The sequence below is a fragment of the Vipera berus genome (assembly GCF_964194415.1).
Source record: "Vipera berus genome assembly, chromosome: 2".
NCBI lineage: Eukaryota > Metazoa > Chordata > Lepidosauria > Squamata > Viperidae > Vipera > Vipera berus.
In genome coordinates this window covers 238,985,391-239,011,686 of record NC_138203.1, presented here as the reverse complement: position 1 = coordinate 239,011,686, position 26,296 = coordinate 238,985,391, and the positions used below count along the sequence as shown (strand labels likewise).

Sequence of the window (26,296 nt, the reverse complement as noted above, 5' to 3'; positions counted from 1 at the left end):
TATTCTATATTCCTACAATATAATGTTTTGAAGAAACTATCATTCCCCAGAAAACCGTTAGTGCCTTCATTAAAATCTGAATACAATCAACAAACCTGTCTTGTTAACCACAGGAGATTCCTTCTTGAAGGCTGTCTTCTCAAGGCATCCAGACCCACATGGTACAAATCAAAACATATCTGTGGTGATGTCATGTTAGAAACACCACTCTCACATACTTATCCCTTAACCTTATGGCTTTTGAACATGATATGATAATGCATATTTCATTACGCCCATCCCAGGCCAATCCCTGGATAGCCCTGTACGCCAAGACTTATCTTCTGGCAGTCAAAAAGAAGGTCTTCTCCTGCTCTCTGCTCAGGCTATGTGATGTGATCTCATGAAAAACTGTGTTTGGGTCTCACTTTCTTGTTCTTTAGAAAATCTGTAAAACCCACATTTCTCCTACCAATCTTTAAATAGTTAGCTGATTTTAGCATTGATTTTTTAATTGCTATTGTTACTATTACCAAACTTTATATTTTTAACTTTTAATTTTTTTAAAAAAAACATTTGTTAACTGCCTTTGAAAGCGCACTAGAGCAGAAAGTTTGCAAGTACATCAATAACAAGAATAACAGGAAAATACAGAAAGGAATGGTGGCTCAAAGGTACATGGCTATACATATCAGCAATGAGATTAAAAAGAGAGTTGTAGGAAGAAGATTCCCATAGAATCCTAGTCTAAGGGGAAGGATTGAACATTCAGCAAATGTAAACCTAAGAAGGGAGCAACAAATAAAAGACTGTAAACCTGATAAGCTGGAAGTGTTAACTACAAATGTCAGAAATTTGTTGTAGAAAGATTCCAGAATGCCAATGAAGGCTATTATTTCACAAAGACAGCTCTATGTTGCATTGACTTTTTAGTCCAATATTACTAGAACTGAAGGAACTTTGGGTATTTACAATCTTAACAATTGGTGTATCTATCAAACAGCTAAGTTACAGCTTAATTGGTCATGTGCAACTTTGCTCTCACTCAGTTCCTAATTGATACAGTCCATTAAGAGATGCACAACATGGCTATATAACTTTGTTCTTCAATTTTATTTTATTCTCACAGCTACTGCTTTGTCATCTTGACTCTCCGTTTCCTGAACCTCATTTACTTTCACTGCTAATTCAGTCCTGTTGGCTGTGATTGCTTCCAAGATTGTGTTTACATGCCTGTGGCATCTGCAAAGCCACAGCATCACCCACAACATCAAATCAGTTACTAAAACATTAATTTACCATGTTTAATGTTTGCAGATGAGACTTGATAATAAAGGAGGAGAAGAGGAAGCAACCTAAATTAAATTACTCAAAATGGAATGTACTTTTCCATGGTCATAAAACAAACATCTAATGTGAAAAGGAGGAACAGTCCATCAAGTTTATTCTCAGAAGAATAAAACTGTTGTTAATGTGTCAGTACACATTCCAGGATGCATTCTTCTTTTCATTGAAGTCTGAGAAATGAGTAACTTATGAATTTTGGTTAAAGAAAACAATTTAATTTTCTGCTGCTAGATGAAGTCATTTAATGGCACAACAGGCAGTGGAAAATAAATAAAATTCAAAAAAAGAAATCTAGTGATGGTTTACACTGCCTATGCCAATAGTGTGGGGTGTATTATGTTTTCTCTTGTGATGGGCAGTTTGTTTATTCTTCTACCAGCTGTATTAATTTGATGTATTATTCATCTGATGAGACCACTAGAATATTTAGCAGTTTATCTTCGTCTTGTGCTGTTTCTTAAGTGGATCCATATTTGTCCTAGGTGGAGTATAACAACATTCCTTGTTGCTGGGATACTATGATTCTACAGTAATTTATTATGTTTTTTTATCGATGATTAAGGTATGGTAGCCGAGAAGTTTAGTTAATAGTTTCATGAAATGTGTGCAGTTGTTCATTCTGTCAAGCTATCAGTGGAAGGGAAGTCAGAAATTTCCTTACAGAGGGAAGCAAATCAAAATGATAAAAATCTAGAGCAGGGGTGTCAAACTCAATTTCATTGAGGGCCGCATCAGCATTGCGGTTGCCCTCAGGGGGCCAGGTGGGTATGGACTGGGTAGGCGTGGCCTACTGGGTAGGCGTGGCTAGAGTGCGTATGGCCTACTGAGTGGGCATGGTCAACTCTACATCGTTCGCATCAAGGGTGCCTATGGGGGCCTGGGCAGGAGTGGGACAGATCTGAGGGTCTCTGGCAGAAGGAGGGTCTCTGGGCCAGGGCCAAGGCAGTGGGGGCCATTCCCTTACTGTTTCCAGGATGGCTTCGCGGGCCGCATGAAACCACTTCGCGGGATGGATCTGGCCCCCGGGCCTTGTGTTTGACATTTCTGATCTAGAGAGATGTGAAATTAGTTTATGAAAAGAGCCTTTGACTTTTTAATGTCAAGCTCCGCCAAGATTAGAGCATTTCAAACTGTTTTGGCTTTTCTATTTCTTTAGCGAGCCAAATAACCAAACAAAGATATTGGCAGCATTCAGTAGTTGACTGGTGTTGCTTGTTTAGAATTGAAGGAGTCAAATTCTGTTTCTAGTCCTGAATGTGGACTCCACAAACATCCCCAATAAGGAAACTTCTTTACAGAGGGCAATTTTATTCAACACCCTTCCCCCCCATGCAGTGATTCAAAGACTTTTTGCATCTTTGGTTTTATGTAGCCAAATATTCAATATACTCATCAGGAACCTTATTACAGCGGAATCACACAAAACACTTGTTTCTAAAAAATATCAGAGCAAAAAAAAAAATCCTTGAAACTCCTTATTCTTTTTTTAAAAAATTGAAGACATTGTACCAGAATAAGATTATTGAGCTTTAAGACAAAAAACAGCTAAATCCATTTATATTTGTCTTTGGAATGAAAAGTCTGTCATAAACTGCTCTCTAAAATGGATTTCAGAAAAAGTTTTCTGATTTCACAAGCTTTTTTTCTTCTTCTCTAGGTAGAAAACTCTCTCTTACAAAGGAGAATTCCAAAATCAGTCATGCAACTTTCAAGCAATTGGAAGAAACAAGGACCTGTCAAAGACCTCCAAGGACCTTACAAAGGGTTTCCTGACAGTTAATTTAGCACTGAGCTCTGCTTAAAAGCTTAAAGCAACTTTTGTTTTCTTCTCATTGTGTTGGAATCTGTGTTAAAAAATCAGTATTGTTTTCACTCACTTTCATTACTCCAGGATTTGCTGTACTGTATTAATGTTGTACTAGAATTTTGTATAGGAAGGGTGTCAATTGTAAGCACATTGGACTTCAGTGTCTTTGGTGCCTTTTGAGCTTGGTTGCTTTCTTGCAGACCTTTCAGTGGGGAGTGTGTGTGTGTGTGTGTGTGTGTGTGTGTGTAGGGGTGCAGTTTTTATCATAGTTCATGACTCCCTTTGTTCCCCCTCCCCACAACAAAGTGGCAAGCAGGTTGATGGGTCAATCGTTGTTTTGAAACTTTTAGCTATTTTAATTAATGTAAAATTATTTTGTCTCCTTTTTTATTTATTTCCTTATAAATTAATAAATTTGTTGTAAAAGTAGAAAATCAGTTAAAGGAGTTTTTAGGGAGAATTATAATATCAAAAATCAATGTTTGTCATAATTTCTCTCTATTCTGCATTGGTCAATCCAGATTTAGTATATTGTGTCTAGACCTGGTCACATTTTAAGGAAGGATACTGACAAAGTGCACTGTGTCTGGAGGAAGACAACTAAGATAAAAAATCTTAGAAAGGAAAAAAAAAAAGGGGAATAGTTGGAGGTATTGTACGTCAAGTCAATTTGTTGAAATTGGCATACAAAGCTAAATAAATATACAGTAACCAATCTATTTTTTTTCTTTAGGTTGTAGTAGTGGAGAACTGGCAAAAATACAGTACTATTTTTAAATATCTGAAGGACTGTAATCTAAAAAATAGAATACAATTGTTGGGAGTTGTCTGAGCAAAAATGAGAAGAAGTAATGGGCTTAAAATATAAAGACTTAGATCTAAGTTGAAAACCTAGTTTGGTGTTACATTAAAGGTATTATGCTAGAAACAGGAAAACTAAGTTTCAATGCCTTAGAGTCAGATGCAAAGCCAACAGGGTGGTTTTTAGTCCTAAGAAGTGGTTAGCAATGGCAAATCATTTCTAAAAATGTTGTCAAAAGTTCATAAGTTGCCAGGAATCAAAACTGACTCAAAGACACACACAAAAAAGCAGCTGGTCATCAGGAAAAGTATGTTCAATCAATAAAAGATATTTTAACAATATTTTAGGAAGATGATGGACTTTGGCGGAGATACTTAAACAGAAGCTTGAAGGTGATATTATAGTAGTATAGTCTTCAACTGTGTAATGACTGCACTGTTTGAACTAGAAGAGGTCCAGATCCCATTCAGTTCTTGCTTTCTGTGATAATGCAAAATGTATGGGGTCCTATCACGCATGTGCTAGAATTAGAATTATTTTTTCCAAAGTCTGGGAATAATAACCTGGATTTTGAACGGTGCTAAGCCAATGTTAATGTGTATACTATTATTGTCATATCTTGTCCCCTGATGATTGCAAATCATGCTGTTGAATGTCTGCAATCATAATATCAACATTTGGAAAGAAAGTAGCACTAGCAATTAGACTTATATAATGCTTCACAGTGCTTTACAGTCCTCTCTAAGTGCTTTATGATGTCAGCATATTGCCCCCAATAATCTGAGTCCTCATTTTACTGACCTGGGAAGGATGGAAAGTTGAGTCAACCTTCAGCCAGTCAGAACTGCTGGCAGTTGGAAGAATTAGCCTGCAATACTGCATAACCAGGGACACTGTGGCTCAGTGGGTTAGGATGCCGAGCTTGTCAATCAGAAGGTCAGCAGTTTGGCTGGTCGAATCCCGAGTGCCGCGTAACAGAGCGAGTGCCTGTTACTCGTCCCAGCTTCTGCCAACCTAGCAGTTCGAAAGCACGTAAAAATGCAAGTAGAAAAATAGGGACCACTACGGTGGGAAGGTAACAGCGTTCCGTGTGCCTTTGGCATCTAGTCATGCCGGCCACATGACCACGGAGACGTCCTCGGACAAGCGCTGGCTCTTCGGCTTTGAAACGGAGATGAGCACCGGCCCCTAGAGTTGGAAACGACTAGCACGCATGTGCGGGGGAACCTTTACCTTTACCTTTTTACTGCATAACCACTGCGTTTCCACAGTTCAAAAATCTAAATCCATTTTATATAGCTGGAGTAAGCTTTACTATTCGTAAAGCCTTTGAAGGTATAGACAAGTACTTGGAAACCTCAAGTAATTGTGGGGCCACTTGGAAATTTGGAGATTTGGGCCAGAGGTTTCCAAGTCTATACCTTCAAAGACTTTATGAATAGTAAAGTTTACTCTCTTGGGTCCAGCTATATAAAATGGATTTAGATTTTATGATCTTGGGAAAAGAAACTGAACACAAAGAATGTGTGGGGGTCAGGTGATTTCCTATGAGGACCACTGTTTTTTCTAGTATTCTGTAATCAACGTTTCCCATATCCTGTCAACACTTGCCAGTCTCTTTGTATTAAATCTCAGTTTATTCCATTGGGAAAGATAAAAGCTAAGGAAAAATGTGCACATGGTTTTGTCTATGTATGAATCACAAAATTAAAATGTGCTTTACAGTTTTGCCCTCATTCTGTAATTCTATTTTAAGTATAGTTTTATATATTTCTAATGAGGTTCCATAAATAAGTAATCATGAACCTGTTCTCAGTTTATCCCTTTTCCTGCAAAAATCTCCAAGGAATTCCCAGATTCCTTGCAAATATGGATTTTTTCCAGAGGCCAAACTGAAGTTAGAATTAAAAATGGTGATTAATCAGCAGCACTCTTCATACCGGTCCTCTTAGATTCAAATTGGCAAAAGCGATAGGTAGAACATAAAATCGTGCATATACAGTAGCTGTTCTCACACAAATAGAATTAATTAAACCATTAAACACAGACTTTTGGCACCAAAATTGCATTAAAAATATATTAAAATATACAACATTTACATAACATTAGCTACATGGATAAAATTAATGCCACTGAGAACTCAGAAATTCAGAGGCATTCATTTTTTCTCAATATAAGAAAGGGTAGCATTGATGCTCACCATATTGCTGCCAACACCTGGGCCATTGGCAAACTGACATTCTTCTGCATGGCCGTTACAGAAGCAACTGCCACGGACAATTAGGTCATAGATGGCATAATGGGCAAATCTGTGTGGTTTCTCCAGTAGTCCTGAGGCTTGGCAAGGACACTCTTGCCTCTTTAATAAAAGAAGCCGCAAATTGGTGAGCTTCAAGACAGCTTGTGCTTCAGGACTGTATGGATCTTCAATCTTGTTAGTAGGCGTTAAAGCACGGAAGATCACCTGAAAAGGGAAAGAGAATGGGGTTAATACATAGGATCAACAGCTTGCATCTTATAGAAATCAACCAGGCATAGTTCACCTCAATGGGTTGAGTAAAATCAGCAAATGATTCACTGTGCCAAACCGAGAAAAATGGCTTACTTCAGTAGAAATTTAAAGTGCCTAACTTGTGCATCATTCTTGTGAAAGAATGATGTGTAACAAACTGTATGTCATGAAATCGCATCACAAAGCCACCCTTTCATACTTGTATCTTGATGTTAGATGCAGGCATATAATTTGCAGGGCTTCCATCCATCACCCTGCCCACACACAAGTACAACTATGGACTATGAAAACACAGCCAGTGTTTTTACAGCAGTTCAGGTGATATGGTTTCAGAGAATATTCCAGCAAATTCACCAGGGCTTTATCCCAGTATCCAAGATAATTGAACAAGGGTCTCCAGACTGAACACCACTCACTGAAGAAATTAGTTGCAGTGTGACAAATTTCATGAAATACAATTTGGGATTCCAGCGAAAGTACTGTGGGCTCTCTCACTTGCTCTGTATTTTGTGTAGCAGCTATTTCTGCTTGAGCAGTGAGGTTGAAATATTTCTATAGACATTGCAACTTACTCAAGCTGTTCTATGGACTTATATATTGTGTAAACAACCTTCCTTCCCAAATATGCTCTGCCTAAAAAATGTCTCCCTATTTCTTGTTTTACAGATTAAGGAAAAACATTCTGAAAATATACTTGGGGTATACAGTATTTCCAGGATGCAGCAATAGGATCCTAAGAAATGAACCTTGCCAAGGGAACACAAGTCTGCTGTCTAACTTGAGAGCTGCAGAAGCATCTATGCCTAACAAAGACATGATAGAGAAGCCAACAGTGCATGCATTTCTTCTGCTACTCTGAGTTTAGCCTTGCTCCCTTCCACCTTTTTTCCATTTCTTTCTTTAGGAGACGCAGACTTGCAGATGGCCTAGGGTTCAAACCAGAGATATCTCTTGCTCATGGGAGCAATGGGCAACTTGCCCAGGCTGTGTAAGCAGTGCAGGTGCTTGCACTTTCCCTGATCAATGAAAGCATGAGAAAACAACCCAGCCTCTTTCCGGCCAGCTGCCTGCATTCCCCTAATGAATGAAACCCTGCGCAAATAGCCCATTCTGTTTAGCACAGGTGCCCAGCATTCCTTCCACCCAGGGAATTAAGGGCCAATGACCAAGTTTACTCAATGCACATGCCTGCCTTGGTTTGGGTAATGAAACAAAGACTCACAGACCAACATATTCAGTTCAGATCACACCAATTCACTGTTGATAAAAAAGCAGTACATTTAAATATGAATTTAAAACCTCTACATGATTTTTATTTATGACTAAGTTTCATTTTACTGAAGTACAATATTCTGAGGTCCGAAGATCCTGAATCTGTTAGTTGACTGCTGAATGGTGTGTTTCTGCATAACATCTTTTTCTGTTGATGAATCTAAAGGTCACAGGAGTGGCAATATATCTTCTGTACAGAAGACAAGAAACTATACAGAAGAATGGACAAACTTGCTCTGAAAGCAACCTCTGTTGGAATGATGTCCAGTTTAAAAAAATTATCTTAAAAATAATCTTAAGATATTGAAGATGCACAACAAAGGTAACACCTGGACACTATCTCAGGAATGGATTTTTTAAAAAAAATATTTTTGTTTTCCATCATGCCTTTAGGTATATCTGATAGATATCTATCATTGTATATTTGTCCACCAGCATCACGCCATCCTGTCTTCATGTTACATCCAACCAATCCCATCTCCACCTGGCTTGCATAGTTGACTGCTGGCTTCCTTCTTGACAGCAGCCAGAGCACCAGTGTTCCATCCATCTTTCTTCCCATTTTATTTCAAAGGCCTTTCTCCTTCTGAAGGTAATTTACCAGAAAGAAATGGAGGGGAGATAACCACAGAAGGGATGAGGAAAAGCCAGAAAATCTTCATCCTGATCTACTGACCTACCTGCCATTTCTTATATGCCACACACTCTCCTCATCATAGCCACAGGCATGCAGTATAAACTGTGAAGATGCAAAAATGGTGAAGCATACACTACTGTGTGGCAATGCAAACCAACCACTCCTATTTGCATCTGCACATTTTGTAATTTGCCACTTGGCCTCCCATTAATACCTCACAGCTTAGCAGGAAATATACCTCCAAGAGCTCTGACAGGTGACATTTACTAGAAGGAAGGTTAAGGATACAACAAAAGAATTCCATCAAGCACCTTATTGTTGAAAGAGACAAAGTCACTCACTCAAACTCTTTCTCACAGACACACACATGGTGGAAAGCAGCCTCTTTTACTAAAGGGGGAACAGGCAGCTGTTGACTGTTTTTGCAACTGCTGGTCTTATCAGACTGAGAATTAACTCTCACATCACTTTTAGCAGCTACTTTATCCTCCCTAATAGCAAAGTTGGCCTTATTCCAATGAGATGTTCCTTTCGTTCTTTACACTTCAGTAAAGTGGGGTTTGGCGATTCATTTGTGGCATCTTCCTGAAAGAGCACCAACCTTCATTGAGAACAAAAACATGCCGAATGTTTCTGGCTGGAAAGGAGCAGTGGTCAACTGTAAAAATGGGTTCTGAAAGGAAAGGCAGGAATTTCAGTGACTCATAACAACCAGAGGCAGTCTGGGCAAGCGCTCAGGGGAATACCATTCAAGGCAGACTAATTTGCTATGATTTGGTTTCTCAGCCTGCTCACTTATAATGTGCATGACTGCTTTTGGTTTTGTGGTCCACCAAGGTGGTTTCTCTTGTGTTTGATTCACCACTTCTTAACTTTCCCTCACCTATTGTTGTATGTGAACTTCTGAGTTTCCTCCAGAACAAGCGGGGCCAGGTAAAGAGCCCAATCCAGGCACGCTTAAGAGATTAGCCTTGCATGCAGCTAGGAATCCTCCTTTGCAGCTTCAGTTCCATTCTCACTGTAACTTCTATTGGTTGCCTCTCTTCATGAGTAATAGAACAAAAGCATATTTTTATTTTACTGTGGACATTCCAGACTTGCATAAAAAAGTCCCTTTAAACCATGTCTGTTATAATCAGAATAATGCTGCAGGGGACTGGGTTATATTGGTGGAATTTTCATTCTTATTTCCCAAAAGCTATTGTTTCCAAATTTTTGGCTGCAGTTCATAATAAAATAGAATATTGGTATCTCTGTCCCTGACCTTTAACAAATCTGGGTGTGCCCTGAAGCTACATAAAAACTGAGGCTGACAACAATCAAGAAAAGAATGCTCTCTCATTCTCTCGCTCTCTCCCAATTTATTTCCAGCAACTGACATTTTGTTCATCTTGTTCTTATTTTATCTTTCTCAGAGAGGACATCTTTATCCTAGAGACAATGTCTCTGATTTTTTATTTCCTCCCATCCATGGCTCCACGTTTTGATTCTTTAACCTCAATGTCAAGAATTCTATTCTTACAATCCAAAATCTCAGTCTGAAGTCTGAGATATCTTACGCATCACTTCCTATAGGTCATATGCAACAAGAGTACAGAAGCGTTCCTAAATTATTACTCCAGCATAAGATTAATGGAGGGGAAATATATCCTATACGAACTGAAGTCTTTCTTATATCTTCTCCCAATTTTTCCATCAGTATGTCCTCGGTGACTAATGGAAATCAAAATTCCTTAAAACAGAATCATTGTTTTTCCTCCCTAGGGTTTTCCCACTGCTTTCACTTGGCATGTAAAAGATGTGTTCTAATTATTAGATCTGCCTATCCCAGTTGCACCAAATAGTAAATGGACTATGTGTCCATTTATATACATGTATGAACATAGTTTTTTTTTTCTTTATGCCAGAAAGGCCACTCCATATGTCTTATCATTAATTTAATTTAATTTAATTTAATTTATTAATATTTCTATACCGCCCTTCTCCCGGAGGACTCAGGGCGGTGTACAGGGCAAGAATAAAACACAGAAATTTACAAAAACTAAAAGATAATTAAATGCATGCCCGATTAAAATACAATTGATACATAGTAAAAACCCCAATAAAAATGATAAAAAACCCCACCAATCCCCCCTCAGGCCAGGCCGGCTTGCTCGAACAAGTATGTTTTCAGATCGCGGCGAAGAATTACTGGAAATTTTTACTACATAACCCTAATTCTATACAGGTTCTTTGAGCACTCCAGAATCACCTCAGGGCCTTTGTTCTCATTACACCATCTGAATGTACGCGAGTCAAAAACAGAATCGGAAAACCTAATCTTTTTCTCCAGCTGTTCCCTGAGTGGGACCAGTGTCCCTAAAAGGTAGACCAGAAATGGGCACGATTATGGCATTATCATTACTTCAACACATACATGAGTGTAATGCTAGATTTTAGATATTTTTAAATCAGGTTTTTATTATTTTTTATAAATAACTCAAAGGGGTGAACATACATAAAGCTTCTTCTTCCTCCTCCTATTTTCCCCACAACTATAACTCCCTGAGCAGTGGTGATATTCAAATATGTGAATAACCGGTTTTCTGTGTGGATGCCACTTCCCGAAGTCCATTCTGGGCCTGGGCAACAAAAAATTAGCTACTGGTTCTTCCGAACTGGTGCAAACTGGCTGAATCCCACCACTGCCACACCAAACTGGCTCTTTTTTTTTGGAAAAAAACAGACACATGCTTATGAGATGGTAAAAGCCAACTTAAACTCCTATTATTATTTTTTAATAAAATACATGTTTGAGCTAGCAGGTTGTGATGGTCTGCTTATATTATTAATTCCACCAGACCATAAAGTATCAAAACAATAGCACACTGAATAATGAACATGTGTTGTATGTTTATTTTTAACAGTAATTTGATTCAAAATGATCCATAATGGTTATTCTTTCACTCTCCTTTAATTACTGTAAAGTACTACATTCAAAAACAAACCACAGACTAGTAATGAGCTTCTGAATGAATATAGATAATTGTCTCCTCACAATAAGTCATTATTGGATGGTTTCAGACTAACTGATATTTCTCTAACAGATTCTTCTAGAAGAATTACTGGAAATTTTTACTACATAACCCTAATTCTATACAGGTTCTTTGAGCACTCCAGAATCACCTCAGGGCCTTTGTTCTCATTATCTGAAGTCAGCAGCTGCAATTTGTTTCTAGTTCAATAGCAGTGTTTCTAAAATCTCTCTCTCTCTCTCTCTCTCTCTCTCTCTCTCTCTCTCTCTCTCTCTCTCTCTCTCTCTCTCACACACACACACACACACACACACACAACTATTTTGCATTCTAAATTCTGGTTTGTTTGTATATGTATATGTCTGTGTATACATATATATGTATATGTGTGTCTGTGTACACATACACATATTTGCATTTGAAATGCAAATAGTGTATACAGATTTTAATTTCTCCTTAGATTACATGTGCATTTTTAAAATGCATTTCTAGATTTTTATCTCACCCATGGTAGAGGAGCTCAAGATGGTCTCTCCTCCTATTTTACTCCTTGAAATGGATTGGAGTAAAAGCCACAGAGTGGGGTTCCATGGCTGCAGGGGAAGTAGAATTTAAATCTTTCTGGGGCCAGCTAAACACCTTCACCACTCCATCACACAAATTAAGTGGGGTATTTATTTTTGTTCTAATGCTCTTTTAATATCTTTGCTTGTAAGTTTTTTTAAAGTTAATGTTGAGCACCATCCATTTACTTTCTCAAGTTTTCAAAATGCACTAGTATCATTTTTTTGTGTTTGTTTAAATATTTCCACCACATCTGAACAAAAGTGCTATGGCAATTTAGCACCTGCCTGGAGTATTTCTAGACATATTTACATATTTTTCAGATATATTTACATATTCTTTGGAGAATGGATTTTTCTAATGGACATAAAATCCAACATAAAATGGCAGTATGTAAACAACTAATTGCTCTGCAAATTTGCTTTTGCACAGTAGCAAGTGTATCTTCTGAAGGTCACTGTACTAATCATATGGCGTGAATAGCTGGGACAGTAAATTATCAAGGTCACTTCACACACAAACACATGCACGCACACATTGCCACTGCAGAGTAATTCATTCCCTTCATTGCTTGCCAGCTGCACTGAGATTTTGAACTAGTTAACTCAAATGAACTTAGCTGGGAAAAAGAAAGCTTATACAGTACACCAGTGGTTTAAAATGGCTTTGCAAACTTCTGGTACTGTGATACTGTGCATCCTAAGTAGATGCCCTTCTGATTATTGTTTGCACCGGGAGGTCATTGAGGTCCCTATGAATAATCTTCTAGCTTTTCAAAAGCAGACTGAGACATAAGCCTAGCAACAATACGTTCTGGAAGAAAAAGAAGGAAGAGGAAGGAGGAGGAGATGGAGAAAGTTCAAGTTTAGTTAAGAACATTTCCATGGTCTTTTTTTCTGTTAGGGTTCAACAAAAGCTGCCCAGTGTTGGCTCAGCTATATACATGTTTGGAATAAATAAAATAAAAGCAGCAGTATCAGGCATTTCTATCATAATGCAAAAGATGAGAAATCTAATTTAATATCCGCAGGTCAGAAAGTGCAGAAATTACGCTAGGGAAAACAGGGCTTGTTCCTGGCTGGTTTCAAGTCAAAAGGAAAGGAAAAGAAGAAAAAGCCAGCCTGCAGTTGATGTGGATCATTAAAATGCTAGTTGAAAGGATACGATTCTTTTTACATTGGGGCAGCAGTAAATTGAGCCTCTATTCTGTCTTTTCTGCACATTCTCTGTTTACACTCCCATTCCTTACCACCGCTCAAAAACACGTAAGGCACACTATAAGCCTTTCCTCTGGGGAAGCAGAACCTGGCTGTGCTGTCTGTGTGTTTATTCTGCAGAGGTTAACTGCTTCCCCCCACCTCTGCCTCTGTATTTTATCTCTTCTGCAGCTCGAGTTCAGTGAAATACTGAACAGACAACTCTAGTCATAACATTTGGGCACTTGCCTTTAGCAGTGACTAATCCCCGGATTGATCTTTTCCAGCTGGAAGCTGAAATAACTACAGAATTGCAATGAGCTTTCTTTGGCATGAGGTCCAAAGCGGAAATGCTGAGTCAAAGACTTGTTATTCAAGAGGTGACCCTGAAGTTGCAACTTGGCCCTAAGTGGGGTCTGGCTTAACCTGCTGAGTTTTTCTTAGCCCTGCTTTTCAATGGAAAAATATGCTGTCCTGCCCTGTGTGTATATATCAGCACGTGGCAGCAGCTGGCTGACCTGTCTGGGCTCAGGAGCTAAGCACTGTCAGGCTTGGTTATCTTTTCAAAGGGAGTTCACCAGGAAATACTTAGGCTATGGCTAAAACTGGAAAGTTGGGGGTGAAAAAATCACAAATCGCTGCCCTATTATTTCCAAAAACAAAAACAAAAGACCACTGAATGTATTTGTCTCTAAAGTCACCAGGAGTCAAGTTTGATCTGTAAGAGATGCTATCTCCAGGCTAGTTTTAACTTCTTCTTTCCCACCATTCCAGTGGACCTCTAAGGGCTGAAAGCATCCTTCTTTATATATATTTTTTATGCTCTTCCTCTGCTATGACCCTATACCCAGTCAGCATCCCAAAATACATAGTCCAATTGGCCATCTCACTTTGACACAAGTGAGATCAGTATTTCAGGAGCTTCATAAGCAGAGAAAAATGATATTGTAGCCTTGAAAGCCCTTCTAGCTCACAGCATATTTGTCCTTTTAGCATATGTTTCTCTTCTTCCTTGTAGGCATGACCCCCTTGAGCCAGCATCCTCCCCTGAAGTCATTTCTGGCCTTACCTGTTTGCTATATCCTGCAAGACCAGGTACCTGCTCCGGCCTATGAAGAACAGTGAATAGAAGTTTGACTTTGTTTTTTTCTTTTACAAAACTAGTTTTTGTTACTCTTTTATAAATATATGAAAGGTGTATGTTTGCATCCATGCAGTTACAGATCTAGGGGAGTCCACACTTCAGTTTTGACAGAAGTCCCTCACTGTTGCTTTGATGCTGGAAGAGCCCAACTTCTAAGCACCTTTTTATGATGCCATTTTAAAAAGCACAGCAGAGCTAGTCCAAATTAGGTCTTGGCAATTCTAAATTTGTGACTTTTCTAAGGACAATTGCTATCAGAATCATGTTTACCAGTTCAGGTACAAGATGAACAGAATAGATCTGATCCTTTTTCTGTTTTGAAATATATTTCAAATATTCTAAAAACCCACTTGGTTGCATTTTAACTATTCTCTCTTCCCCCCCCCCCCCAGGTTGGGCAGGATATGGCTTGAACTGTAGAGCTTAAACTAGTCTGCCAAGCAAGGCATGTTTAACATGCTTCCATAGCAACAGGTTATCTTATTCAAGCAGACACAATTCTTCTTTTCCTAGTGAATTCCAGTAATGGGCTCATTCTAGCACACTTCATTGGTGTCATCTGTCACACAGGCTCTTGTCTAAAATGAATAGCCTTTTGATAGTTTAACTTTCTCTACATTCTAACGGAAGTGTAAATAAACAAGCAAGGAAACAAGCAAGTATTTGTACTCTTTGTTAGAAGAGTAGTTTGACATATAGCTCCAGTGACATTAAAGTAGAAAGTTGTAATGAGCTGGTTTGCATTGCTCCAAGATCCTCCATCCAAAAAGATGCTTATCTTCATTTCCGCATGCTCTGCTTTATTAAAAAATGTGCTTCTCATTTCCCAAATCCCTTGGCTGTACAGGTGGAGAGGATGAAAAATGAAATTTCATTTCCATAACTATTTCTGTCTCATTTGGGACCTTAAGCTGAATGCATCAGTACTTTAACATAAGCTTCTGCTTTTGATCATAACTTCTGTTCAATGTAGGTAAAGTTAGACGATGGCTTACATTATATCAACATACTAGCAAAAATGAAATAAGCTATAGAAATTAAATATGAATGTTTATATCCACCAGCAGTACTTGCTGTATTAGACGTCTTATGAAATCATCCTCTACAAAAGTGCACTATGATGCAATTTCATGCATTTTTCATATCTTAAGGTAAAGATTAAGCCGTGACCAACTGAAGGAGGCGATGCTCATCTCCAATTTTCAGTCAAGGGAGCCTCTGTTGTCTAAGACACCTTCCAACATCATGTGGTCAGCATGAAAATATGGAACACTGTTACCTTCCCGCCAAAGTGGTACCTATTTATCTATTCATATTTTTATGCTTTTGAACTGCTAGCTTGGCAAGAGCTGGGGCAAGTAATGGTACCTCACCCTGTTGCGTGGCACTTGGGTCTCGAACCTGGGCTGTTGGCTTTCCAGTTGACATTACCAATCAGATACCCTATAGATGTGCTGCATGATAGCTCCTATCTTCTTCCACTACTATCACCATGCTTGGTATAGACTGTGATTATCTATTCAACATTTTGGATGGTAACAAATATAATCCATTTGTAAAACACCATTCAAAATAAGATAATAGTACTTTTAAGGCTGTTGTCTTATGTATATGATTTGTGCATGAACCCATTAAATACCCTTATAGGAATGAATTTCTGAATAAATGTGTATAAATCTGGGTTATACCACTGTGTGCTAAGAACTGTGTTATACTGAGATACATCAGTTACCTGTCTAATCAATGTTATTAACAGTAACTGTAGGTTTTCAGAACTTCAGAAAGGGCTTTTCTGTATGAAAGCACACGTTCTAACTCTAAAGTCTTCCCTGACTGAAGGAGACATTGGATGCTAAAAAGAAAAGGAAATATTAATCTAAATGAAACATATCAGTCTAAATATCTAGTAGCTATCTTTTTTAAAAAAAACACCAACCCATGAATTAATTAATTACTCTTTATACACTTATGATTGTGTATTATCTGACCCATCCACTGCGATAATCAAGTTCGCAGATGATACAACTGTGGTGGGTCTTATTACAGGTGGGGATGAGACAGCATATAGGGCGGAGGTACAAAAACTATTCATATGGTGTAGTAACAACAACTTGCACCTAAACATCGGCAAGACGAAAGAGATGGTGTTAGACTTCCGGAGAAAAAAGGAGGAACCTGCCCCACTTTACATCAGAGAGAACTGTGTAGAGAGAGTTTCCTCCTTTAAATTTCTGGGAGTCTACCTCTGTGAAGATCTGACCTGGAAAGTTAACACAACTCAGGTGGCTAGAAAGGCCCAACAGAGGCTTCACTTTCTTAGGATCTTGCGGAAGAACAGGGTAGAACAACAGCTCTTTTACCGGTCTACTATAGAGAGCATCCTCTCGTATGGTATTGTGGTTTGGTATGCTGGTCTGACAGCCGCGGACAGGAAAGTATTACAGAGGGTAGTGAGCACAGCACAAGACATTGTGGGCTGTCCCCTGACACCACTGGATGACATCGCCAGGGCTCATTGCCTTGGAAGAGTGAGGAAGATTCTCAGGGATGACTCACACCCTGGACGGTATCTCTTTACTCTCCTACCATCCGGTAGGAGATATAGGAATATAGCCAGCCGTACCAACAGGCTGAAAAATAGCTTTTATCCGTGGGCTGTTAGGCTTTTAAATGGGACATAATCTTATGCAGAATTGACTTGGGAGGCCGGTGTGTGGTGTAGTTGGTTCACATGGTGTGGTAGGATGGAGGGTTTGTTGTCACTGTGTGTTGGGGGGAGAGAGCATGGGGGGGAGGCTCAGCTAATCTCAATGTACACATGTTGTACTTTGACAATAAAGGTTTATTATTATTATTATAAAGGTTTATTATTAAAGCAGATCGCCCGTAGTGCTGTGATCTTTTCTGTTAGTTCTCACCATCCAGGCACACCTCATGCTGCTTCCAGACCAATCGTCTAAAGTGGGTTGCCCACTTCTCTCCAGCCATACTTGTAGTGTATGCAGAATGATGCAAAATAACTTCAAAATAGCATTTTTCTTCTTCCCTTGTATTTCCCAATATTTTCAGGAAGTTTAAAAGAGAATTTTGCTCGGCATTTTTGGACCAATATGGCTTCTTTACTTACCCAAATCTGCTTTCCGAGTGACGCTGACAGGCAACTTCAAAGCCGCTCCCCTAGAGTCCTTAAACTTTAAAACATTTGGACTGAGCAATCCTTCCATCAGAGCACGCTTTCAAACAGAGAACTATCCTCTCAAAATCTTTCAAAGGAGGGCCCTCCTCAATAAAATAGGACACCTGACAACAGTTATATGGTTGACTAGTAATCCAGGGGCAATTTCTTTGGAAGAACTCTCTTAATTTTGCTAGGCATAACATCAAGGTAACTTTTGAAAAGTATATCCTTTTTCAGTTACCATAGCTTACCTCTCCTCTGGTGCAAGGCACTGCATCAGAATATCTGGACGTACAGAGAGCTCCCTCTTCGGTGTTATCATCTGGAAGCCCAAATGTAGCTGTGCAATTGACAGCAAAATATTTGTAAGGTCTCCAGGTCTGCCCATAGTTCTGGGACCTTTCCAGTATCATGGCTGCTGGGCGGGGTGACTTGAAGACTACAATGACATGGGTCAGATAGAACTCTGTTTCCAGATCCAGCCTGATTTCTTCCCTGTGCACCCCTTGTGCGGACTGCCACCAGGAACCAGGATGCAGGAAGAAGTCATCAGTCATTTCATCAGGAAGATGAGAGTTATTAGGCTGGTTGGCATTGCATTTGGTACACTTGGGCAATCCGCAGGAACCATGGTACAGGTTGTGCTCTGGATAAAAGCAGTAGAGTTCTGTGCTGTTCTGTCCACAAGTGGTAAGTGTCGTTGGTGTCCTGCCTGTTGCTAGATTTCCCACTGCAGGATTGCAGGAATGCCCATCACAACGGAAAGCTCGTGGCTTCGTTGAACCTGAAAGAACAGAGGGAAATCAAATGGTGGCTGTTAAAGAGAGTGGCTGATTTTGGAGTTTTGAAAATACTAAATTATTTGAAATTCTTTTTATTAAAAGCAGGGTATGTGATGCAAAATCAGTGGAGATACCTAATGAGAGTTAATGAGTAGAAATAATGGAGGTAACAAACAATTTTAAAAATCTGCAAGGTGTGAATAACTATTTTAGGGAAATTTGCTAATTGGGTGGTAGCACTCAGGTGTGGAGGATCCTGGATGAAGTGAATTATTTGGACCCTTTTCAGTCAGGGTTCATGTCATGTTACAGCACTGGTTCTTGTGGATGACCCGGGATGGAGGTGGTAGATCCATCCTGCCCTCCTGAATCTTTTAGAAGTGTTCAGTGACATCAGCCATGATTTCCTCGTGGACTGGCTCTTGAGATTGGGAGTGGAGGATGTGTTTTGTATTGATTCATCTTCTGGGGCTGGTTCCAGTCAGCGTTGATGGGGTGAAGGGAGGAGAGGTCAAGCCCTAGGCTTCTGAGGTTATGGGGTACTAAGGATTGAGTCCTTTGCTTCTCCATTTTGGAAACTAAAGGAAGAAAAGGAACTAGAGGGAAAAAAGCAAAGGACAGATTCGGGTTTTTTATCTATCATATATATGCCTATGCAGTGCTTTTTTGTCATAGAACGCACTGGGACAGAGTTTTGGCACCTTTTTTCGACGGATTTTTCAAACTTTTGAAAATTTAATGTTTAGTCCATGTGGACTTGAATCGCCCTGTCGAACCAGCAGGTCAGCAGCAAAATCATTAAAACGGTGCATGCGGGCTTGTTTGTGTGTTGAGTCTGATGCATGCGTATTTCGTCCACACTGGTTGTGATAGCGCTGCTCGGCTTGTGATTGGTCGTGTGGTCGTGTGCTGAGTGCTTACTGCGGGTGGCGACCGTTATGTTTTGTTATACAACTGACATGTGTGGGTGTGTGTACAGTGATGGACTACGTGCGAAAGGTAAATAATTTCTTATTTTAAAAAATCTTTGGTGAATTGAAAACCTTTTAAATTTTTAGTGTAAAAGTGTGACCCCAAATTCAAAAATGGGAAAAAAAATTACTTCTCAACCACCGGTCCTGCTAAGAGCTGAATATATAATTTTTAAAATAAAAGATTAACAATATGTGAGTTCTGGCACCTTTTTTCTTACAAAAATAGCACTGTGTGTATGTATGTGTATGTAGTTTTTTTCCTTTAGTTTCTCTCTCTCTGTGTGTGTGTGTGTGTGTGTATCAGGTGCAGTAAAATAGTTAACCTGCAGGCCAATCAAAATTGGCAGCAATGTGTTGATTTTAATTCAGATTACTTCCATTAAATTGTGTTGAGCATAAAAGACCAGTCAGTTCTGTGACGGTTCTTATTTCTTATATGGATGAGTGCAAAAAGAGAAGAAGAGGTAGAAAATTAGGACATACCTATTACTGATTCCAATAAAGGAGAATATTTGTAGTTCAGGGTTGAAATGAGGGTTCCTTGATGTTCTTTGAGCTTGGTTGTTTTCTTGCAAACAACCAAGATAAGAGCCTTGGTGGAGCAGTGGGCTAATGCCTCCTTAAGTAACACCAGCTGCCTGCAATTAGTGCAGGTTCGAGTCCCACCAGGCTCAAGGTTGACTCAGCCTTCCATCCTTCCGAGGTAGGTAAAATGAGGACCCAGATTGTTGGGGGCAATTAAGCTGACTTTGTAATAATGCCGCTTGGGGGTGTGTGTGAAAGCCCTAATAAGCAGGCATATACATAGAATGAAGGCTACTGCTAAGTTTGTAAGCCGCCCTGAGTCTTCGGAGAAGGGCAGGATATAAATGGAATTAAAATTTAAAAAAAAATCATTACCCAAACTAGGGAACACCACCAGTGCTAGTGATTAGAGTAGATAGTGCTAGACTAGACTACATTAAACTAGTACTGATGTTACTTGATTTGGGTAATGAAATGTCTGCAAGAAAACAGCAAAGCTCAGAGAGCACCAAGGATCTCTGATTTAAATCTACTCATTTCCAGAAATTAATGAGCCTATTGTATTTACAAAAGATTCCTTGAGAAAACAGTAAATAAGCACTTTAAGAGTAGCAGATTGGGGAAAAATGTATATGGAGAAGAACAGATTCCATAGTTTGGCTTGTGCAAATGGAAATCTTCTTTGTGATCTTCTGATTTGAGAGTTAAAGCCATTATGGGTGAGTAAGATACATTCCATATCCACAAGGATCAACCCAACAGAAACCTTTGCAACCAAATTTGTTTCACAAGCAAACCTGCCTAGGTATTAATAAGAATTATCAGAGGCAAGAGATGAATGGAGGTGAAAGTGATGAAGGTACATGTTTCACCACTTAAAACCAGCAAACAAGCACGCCAACTTTCCCCCCCCCCCAGTTCTTATAGATGAGATCAGAAAACCTTTCCCCTCTTCCTTAAGTTTCCTAGCTTTACCTTGTAAAACATACAGAGTCAGTTTGGTTTAGTTAAGGCACCAGGCTAGAAATCAAGAAACTGAATTCAGGTCCCATCTGAGCCATGAAAGCCAGCTCAGTGACCCTGAGCCAGTCACTCAAGAAGGTAAGGGGCAAATGACTTCTGAAAAAAAAAACATGTCAAGAAAACTGCAAGGACTAATCCAAGTGCCACCAGGAGTCAAAAACTAACTTGAAGGCACAAGACAAAAAATAAGTAAATGGTTCCTGTTGAACTGTTGGGTGGTTAAGAACAGCAGCAGAACATATGATAAATAAACACAGGGAAAGTTGATTGCGGGGGAAGGGTTGGTTCAAATTGTTGGGTGACATTGGGAAAAATCAATGTGATTGCTTGGCTTCCCAATCAGACAGCCCATCCGTCACTCACTTATTCCCTGAAATATGGGGTCACAGCCATGGGGCAGTATGAAGGGACAGAAGCAACTTGGGACCTAGCCTGAATACCAAATGGGGCTCTGAATAATTCATAGAAAGGATAAACAATCAAGATTGCAGTGCATTTTTTTCCTCTGGGCCCCAGGTGCTGCATGTCATTGAGAATTTGGCTCTTGATTGATGGGTTTTTCAATAATCCCTGCTCCTTGGCTATTTATGTATTTATTCCACAGTCCCCAGGGGGCTGTTCAGAGAGGTGGCTGTTTGCTGGAGGTGGCTTGATTAAAGAGTGGCTTCACTGAGGGTGAGCCACACAGCTGGAAAAACAAAACTGGGCAACCTCTTCCATGGGTGATGGCTGAATCAGACAATTCCAGTGGACATTAAATGTTAACTAGTAAATAGGTGATGTATTATCCTTCTTGAAATCATATGTAAAACAACTGGAAAACAAACCAACAATTGGAAAAGAAAGCTGAAATTTTCTCACTGAATTCAGAGATGTATGCAATCATCACCGGTGTAGGACCCTACAAAATATTTTTCAGCAGTCATCAAGTGTAACTTTGCAACACTTGTTTTATTTTTCTTCAATGAAAGAAACATTTGGTTTTGAAGGGTTTCCCCCCCCCCTTCATTGTTGAGTACATTTCTCCAGATGATGCTGTCATGTAAGAAAATGATTTTTTTTTAAAAAAAGTGGCCTGACTATTATTGTACAGTCTCTGTTCTTTTGTGTTGGTTTTCATGAGAATGTCTATTGTCATTGTGTTTTAAATTTATAAGCAAATCTTCCAGCTGACTCTAGATGCATTTGCACTACAGGTTTACAACTTGGGTGTTGTTTTAAAAATCCTGACTTTATAATGTCCTATACTTGCTAGGTTTTGGAGAAACTGCTAGACAATATATAGCAACAGCAATAACATTTAATAATAATAATAATAATAATAATAATAATAATAATAATAATAATAATAATAGTAATAGTAATAGTAATAATTTAATTTTTATACCGCCCTTCTCCCGAAGGACTCAGGGCGGTGTACAGGGCAATACAATAAAATACAATATATAAAAATTAAAAGAAATATTAAATACAGTAGCCCAATTAAATAGATTAATACAAAATGTTAAAATACCCCTAAACCCATCAGACCAGGCCGGCTTGTTCAAATAAATATGTCTTTAGGTCACGTCGGAAGGAGCGAAGGTCGGGAGCCGTCCGGAGCTCCACCGGTAAACGGTTCCAAAGGTCTGGCGCGCCCACAGAGAACGACCTCCCCCTGGGGGCCGCCAGTCGACACTCTTTGACCGACGGCACCCTAAGGAGGCCCTCTCTGTGGGAGCGCACTGGACGAAGGGAAGTTGATGCCGGCAGCAGATGCTCCCGTAAGTAACCCGGACCCATGCCATTTAGGGCTTTATAGGTCGTAACCAGCACCTTGAATCTTACCCGGAGGACAACCGGAAGCCAATGCAGCTCACGGAGTAGAGGTGTTACATGGGAGTATCGGGAAGCCCCCACCACCACTCGCGCGGCTGCATTCTGCACCAGCTGGAGCCTCCGAGTAGTCCTCAAGGGCAGCCCCATGTAGAGAGCATTGCAGTAGTCCAAACGGGAGGTCACGAGTGCATGAGTGACTGTGCGCAAGGCATCCCGGTCTAGATAGGGCCGCAACTGACGCACCAGGCGAACCTGAGCGAAGGCCCCCCTAGTCACAGCTCCTATATGATCATCCAAGGAGAGCTGTGAATCTAGGAGGACACCCAAGTTACAAGCCCTATCTACGGGGGGTAATATCTCACCCCCCATAATTAGCGATGGAATATTCTGAATTTCCTGAGACGCCGGCACACACAGCCACTCAGTCTTGTCAGGGTTGAGTCGAAGCCTGTTCCTCCCCATCCAGACCCGGACCGCCTCCAGGCAACGGGATAACACGGAGAGGGCATCACTGGGGTGGTTTGGGGTAGAGATAAAAAGCTGGGTATCATCAGCATATTGATGATACCCAACCCCAAAACCACGAATGATCTCACCCAGCGGCTTCATATAGATGTTGAACAGGAGAGGCGAGAGGACCGATCCCTGAGGCACTCCACAAACAAGAGGCCTCGAGGCCGACCTCTGCCCTCCTGCCAACACCGACTGCGAACGTCCCAGGAGGTAGGAGGAGAACCACCGTAAAACGGTGCCTCCCACTCCCAACCCCCAAAGACACCGCAGTAAGATACCATGGTCGATGGTATCAAAAGCCGCTGAGAGGTCTAATAGGACTAGGACAGAGGAACAACCCCTGTCCCGAGCCCACCAGAGATCATTCACCAGCGCGACCAATGCCGTCTCCGTGCTGTACCCGGGCCTGAAGCCCGATTGGTACGGGTCTAGATAATCAGCTTCCTCCAGGAACAGAGGGAGCTGCTGCGCCACCACACTCTCAACAACCTTCGCAAGAAAGCGAAGGTTGGAGACTGGTCGAAAGTTGTTTAAAACAGCTGGGTCCAGGGCAGGCTTCTTGAGGAGGGGTCTCACCATCGCCTCCTTCAAGGCGGCGGGAAAACTACCCTCATTCAGAGAAGCAGTTATCACTGCCTGGAGCCAGCCTCGTGTCCCCTCCCAAGCCGAATAAACCAGCCAGGAGGGGCACGGGTCCAATAAACAGGTGGTGAAGCTCAGCCTCCTCATAATCCTGTCCACCTCTTCCGGAGTCACAGGGTCGAACTCCTCCCAGATGACATCGACAAGATCACCCATGTTCTCACCGTCAGACTCTGCCCAGTCGGAGGCCAGACCGGTCCGGATCTGAGCGATTTTGTCCGACAGATGCTGGCTAAACTCCTCGGCACGACCCTGCAAGGGCTCCTCCCTCACCTCCTGATTCAGGAGGGAGCGAGTCACCCTAAACAGGGTGGCCAGGCGATTATCTGCGGACGCGATGAGGGCAGCAAAGTAGTTTGACCTCGCTGTCCTCATCGCCGCGAGGTAAGACCTTGTGAAGGACCTTAGTCGCAATCGGTCGGATTCAGACCGGCTAGACCTCCAACAGCTCTCTAGGCCCTGTCTCCGACGCTTCATCTCCCGGAGCTCCGCAGAGAACCACGGAGCCCACTGGGACCTGCACCGGGTCAGGGGCCGCATGGGTACAACTTGGTCGAGTGCCTCAGTGGCTGCCTTTAGACTTACATACCACCCCATAGTGCTTTACTGCACTCTCTGAGCGGCTTACAGAGTCAGCTTATTGCCCCCAACAATCTGGGTCCTCATTTTACCGGCCTTGGAAGGATGGAGGGCTGAGTCAATCTTGAGTCAGTCAGGATCAAACTGCTGGCAGTGAGCAGTGAATTAGCCTGCAGTACTGCATTCTAACCACCGCACCACCACATATAAGTATGACTGTGCACAAAGTTAAACATTTCAGAGAATAGTATTCTCTTGAATTATATATCTAGTACATGGAACTTGATAACTGGACAATATAAATGGTTTTTCTGAACTATTACTGTAACTAAAAGACTGATATTGGAACATTGGAAAGATAAATATATGTCTCCATTTACTCAATGGATTGAAAGCTTGATTTCACTTGCTCCTTGTAAGTGGATTGCCTAGACTTTGTATGGATAAATACAACGAAATAGGAGATTCATTTACACAAAATACAGATGATTTAAAAGAGCATGATAGTTATATAATTGTACCAGAAGTGTGTGTGTGTATATATGTATATATACTTGCAGAATGTTTGCATTAATTATATACAGAATTGTAAGTCTATACTTCTATATATAATTAATGTTACAATATGTAATATACTTTATATTTTGCTTTTTTTCCTGTTATTCTTTACTCTTTAAGCACCTGTTATGCATTTTCTATTATGTCTGTATTTTTACTTTGTATCTTTTGTTATTATTCTTAAAAGCAATATTATTTATATTAAAAAGTAAGCCCACTTATGGGTACTGCTATATTTCAGATGTGCTTCTTAGATTCTCCTAGTCTTGCTATTTGGAATTTAGTATATTGCAATTGTATCAATGCACTGAAGTTAATTTAAAATTTAAAAGAATAACCTAAAGGGAATCACATCAGAAGAAAAAGTAGGTAAATATGAATGAACTGTAGGTATATAGGTACTGTGTGCAACTCAGTTCTTGTAAAGGAGAGACAAATGTCAAAGGGGTCCAATCAGGCAAATGAAAAGACTACACTGTCTCTCACTCACTCACTCGTCCATCTAGAATGCACAGGTGAGAGGTGTACAGGTGGAATTGCCAGGGAGGGAAGCAGACCAGGATGGGAAGAACCATGTAACAGCGTAGAATCACAGTGGCACAGATCTGATTTGGGAAAAGAGCAGAGACAGATGTGACATATAGCTAGAATGCCAACTTTTTAATTCTTATCCACTGAAGATGAATGTCGAGAAAATAAATGTGATACTTCAAAGCTGCTAGTATGGAATTTCAACTCCTATCTATAATTATAGCTACTTGGGGTACAGAGTGCTCCAGGACCACTTATCCACGTCGAAACTGCTTACCCTGGATGTGCCCGTACATAATAACATTTGGCAAATAAACATCCCTCCCCCAGAGGTAAGTATTGTTTTATGGAGCTTTTCCCTTGTAGAACTGGCTCTCCTCAGAAATAAGCAGCTAATGTTTAGAAAATTAGTGAAAACTTTTTAGTATTTAAAGAGGCATTCAGGATTGAGATGTGGAAGATGTATGTAGCTAGGAAGTACAGGGGTGCTGTTCATGAAATGGTCACAATTATGGTTATTTTCTTCATTACACTAATTAGATTTTATGTATGGCGTAGTTTACTGCATACCACTTATATAAGCAGCTTCACTTTTTTTTATTGAAGTGTATATAAAAGCACTTGTAATAGAAGTGGATTGGAAAACTTCCTAGAGAATAAGATTATCAGGGCTTCTCATCAGGATGGTTTTATTGTGCGGCAATGTTGGTGGAAAACGTGAGGGACAGTTATGTCCTCATGTCCTATGTATGAGCTTCCTATTGGCAGAGCCCTTGAAGAAAACAAAACTGTTGGCCTGAACCTGCATTGCTTTGCTTATTTTCTTACGTTCTCTGATTAAATCACATTCTCTGCTGCAATCTAATTTGCCCTTTGGTTTTCAACCGGGTCCAGCAGAG

At 40.3% G+C, this 26,296-nt stretch overlaps 1 protein-coding gene across 1 annotated transcript in view; it reads right to left on the bottom strand.

Moving 5' to 3' along the window:
* Nucleotides 1–26,296, bottom strand: part of LOC308664577 (netrin-4-like) — a 63,736-nt gene that overhangs the window by 32,600 nt on the left and 4,840 nt on the right. Inside the window, exons 2-3 of the mRNA XM_081321949.1 lie at nt 17,704–18,236; nt 6,136–6,399 (exon numbers count right to left, since the gene is read on the bottom strand). Of these exons, the coding sequence (XP_081178075.1) occupies nt 6,136–6,399; nt 17,704–18,236 (797 nt within the window). The remainder of the gene's footprint in view (nt 1–6,135; nt 6,400–17,703; nt 18,237–26,296) is intronic.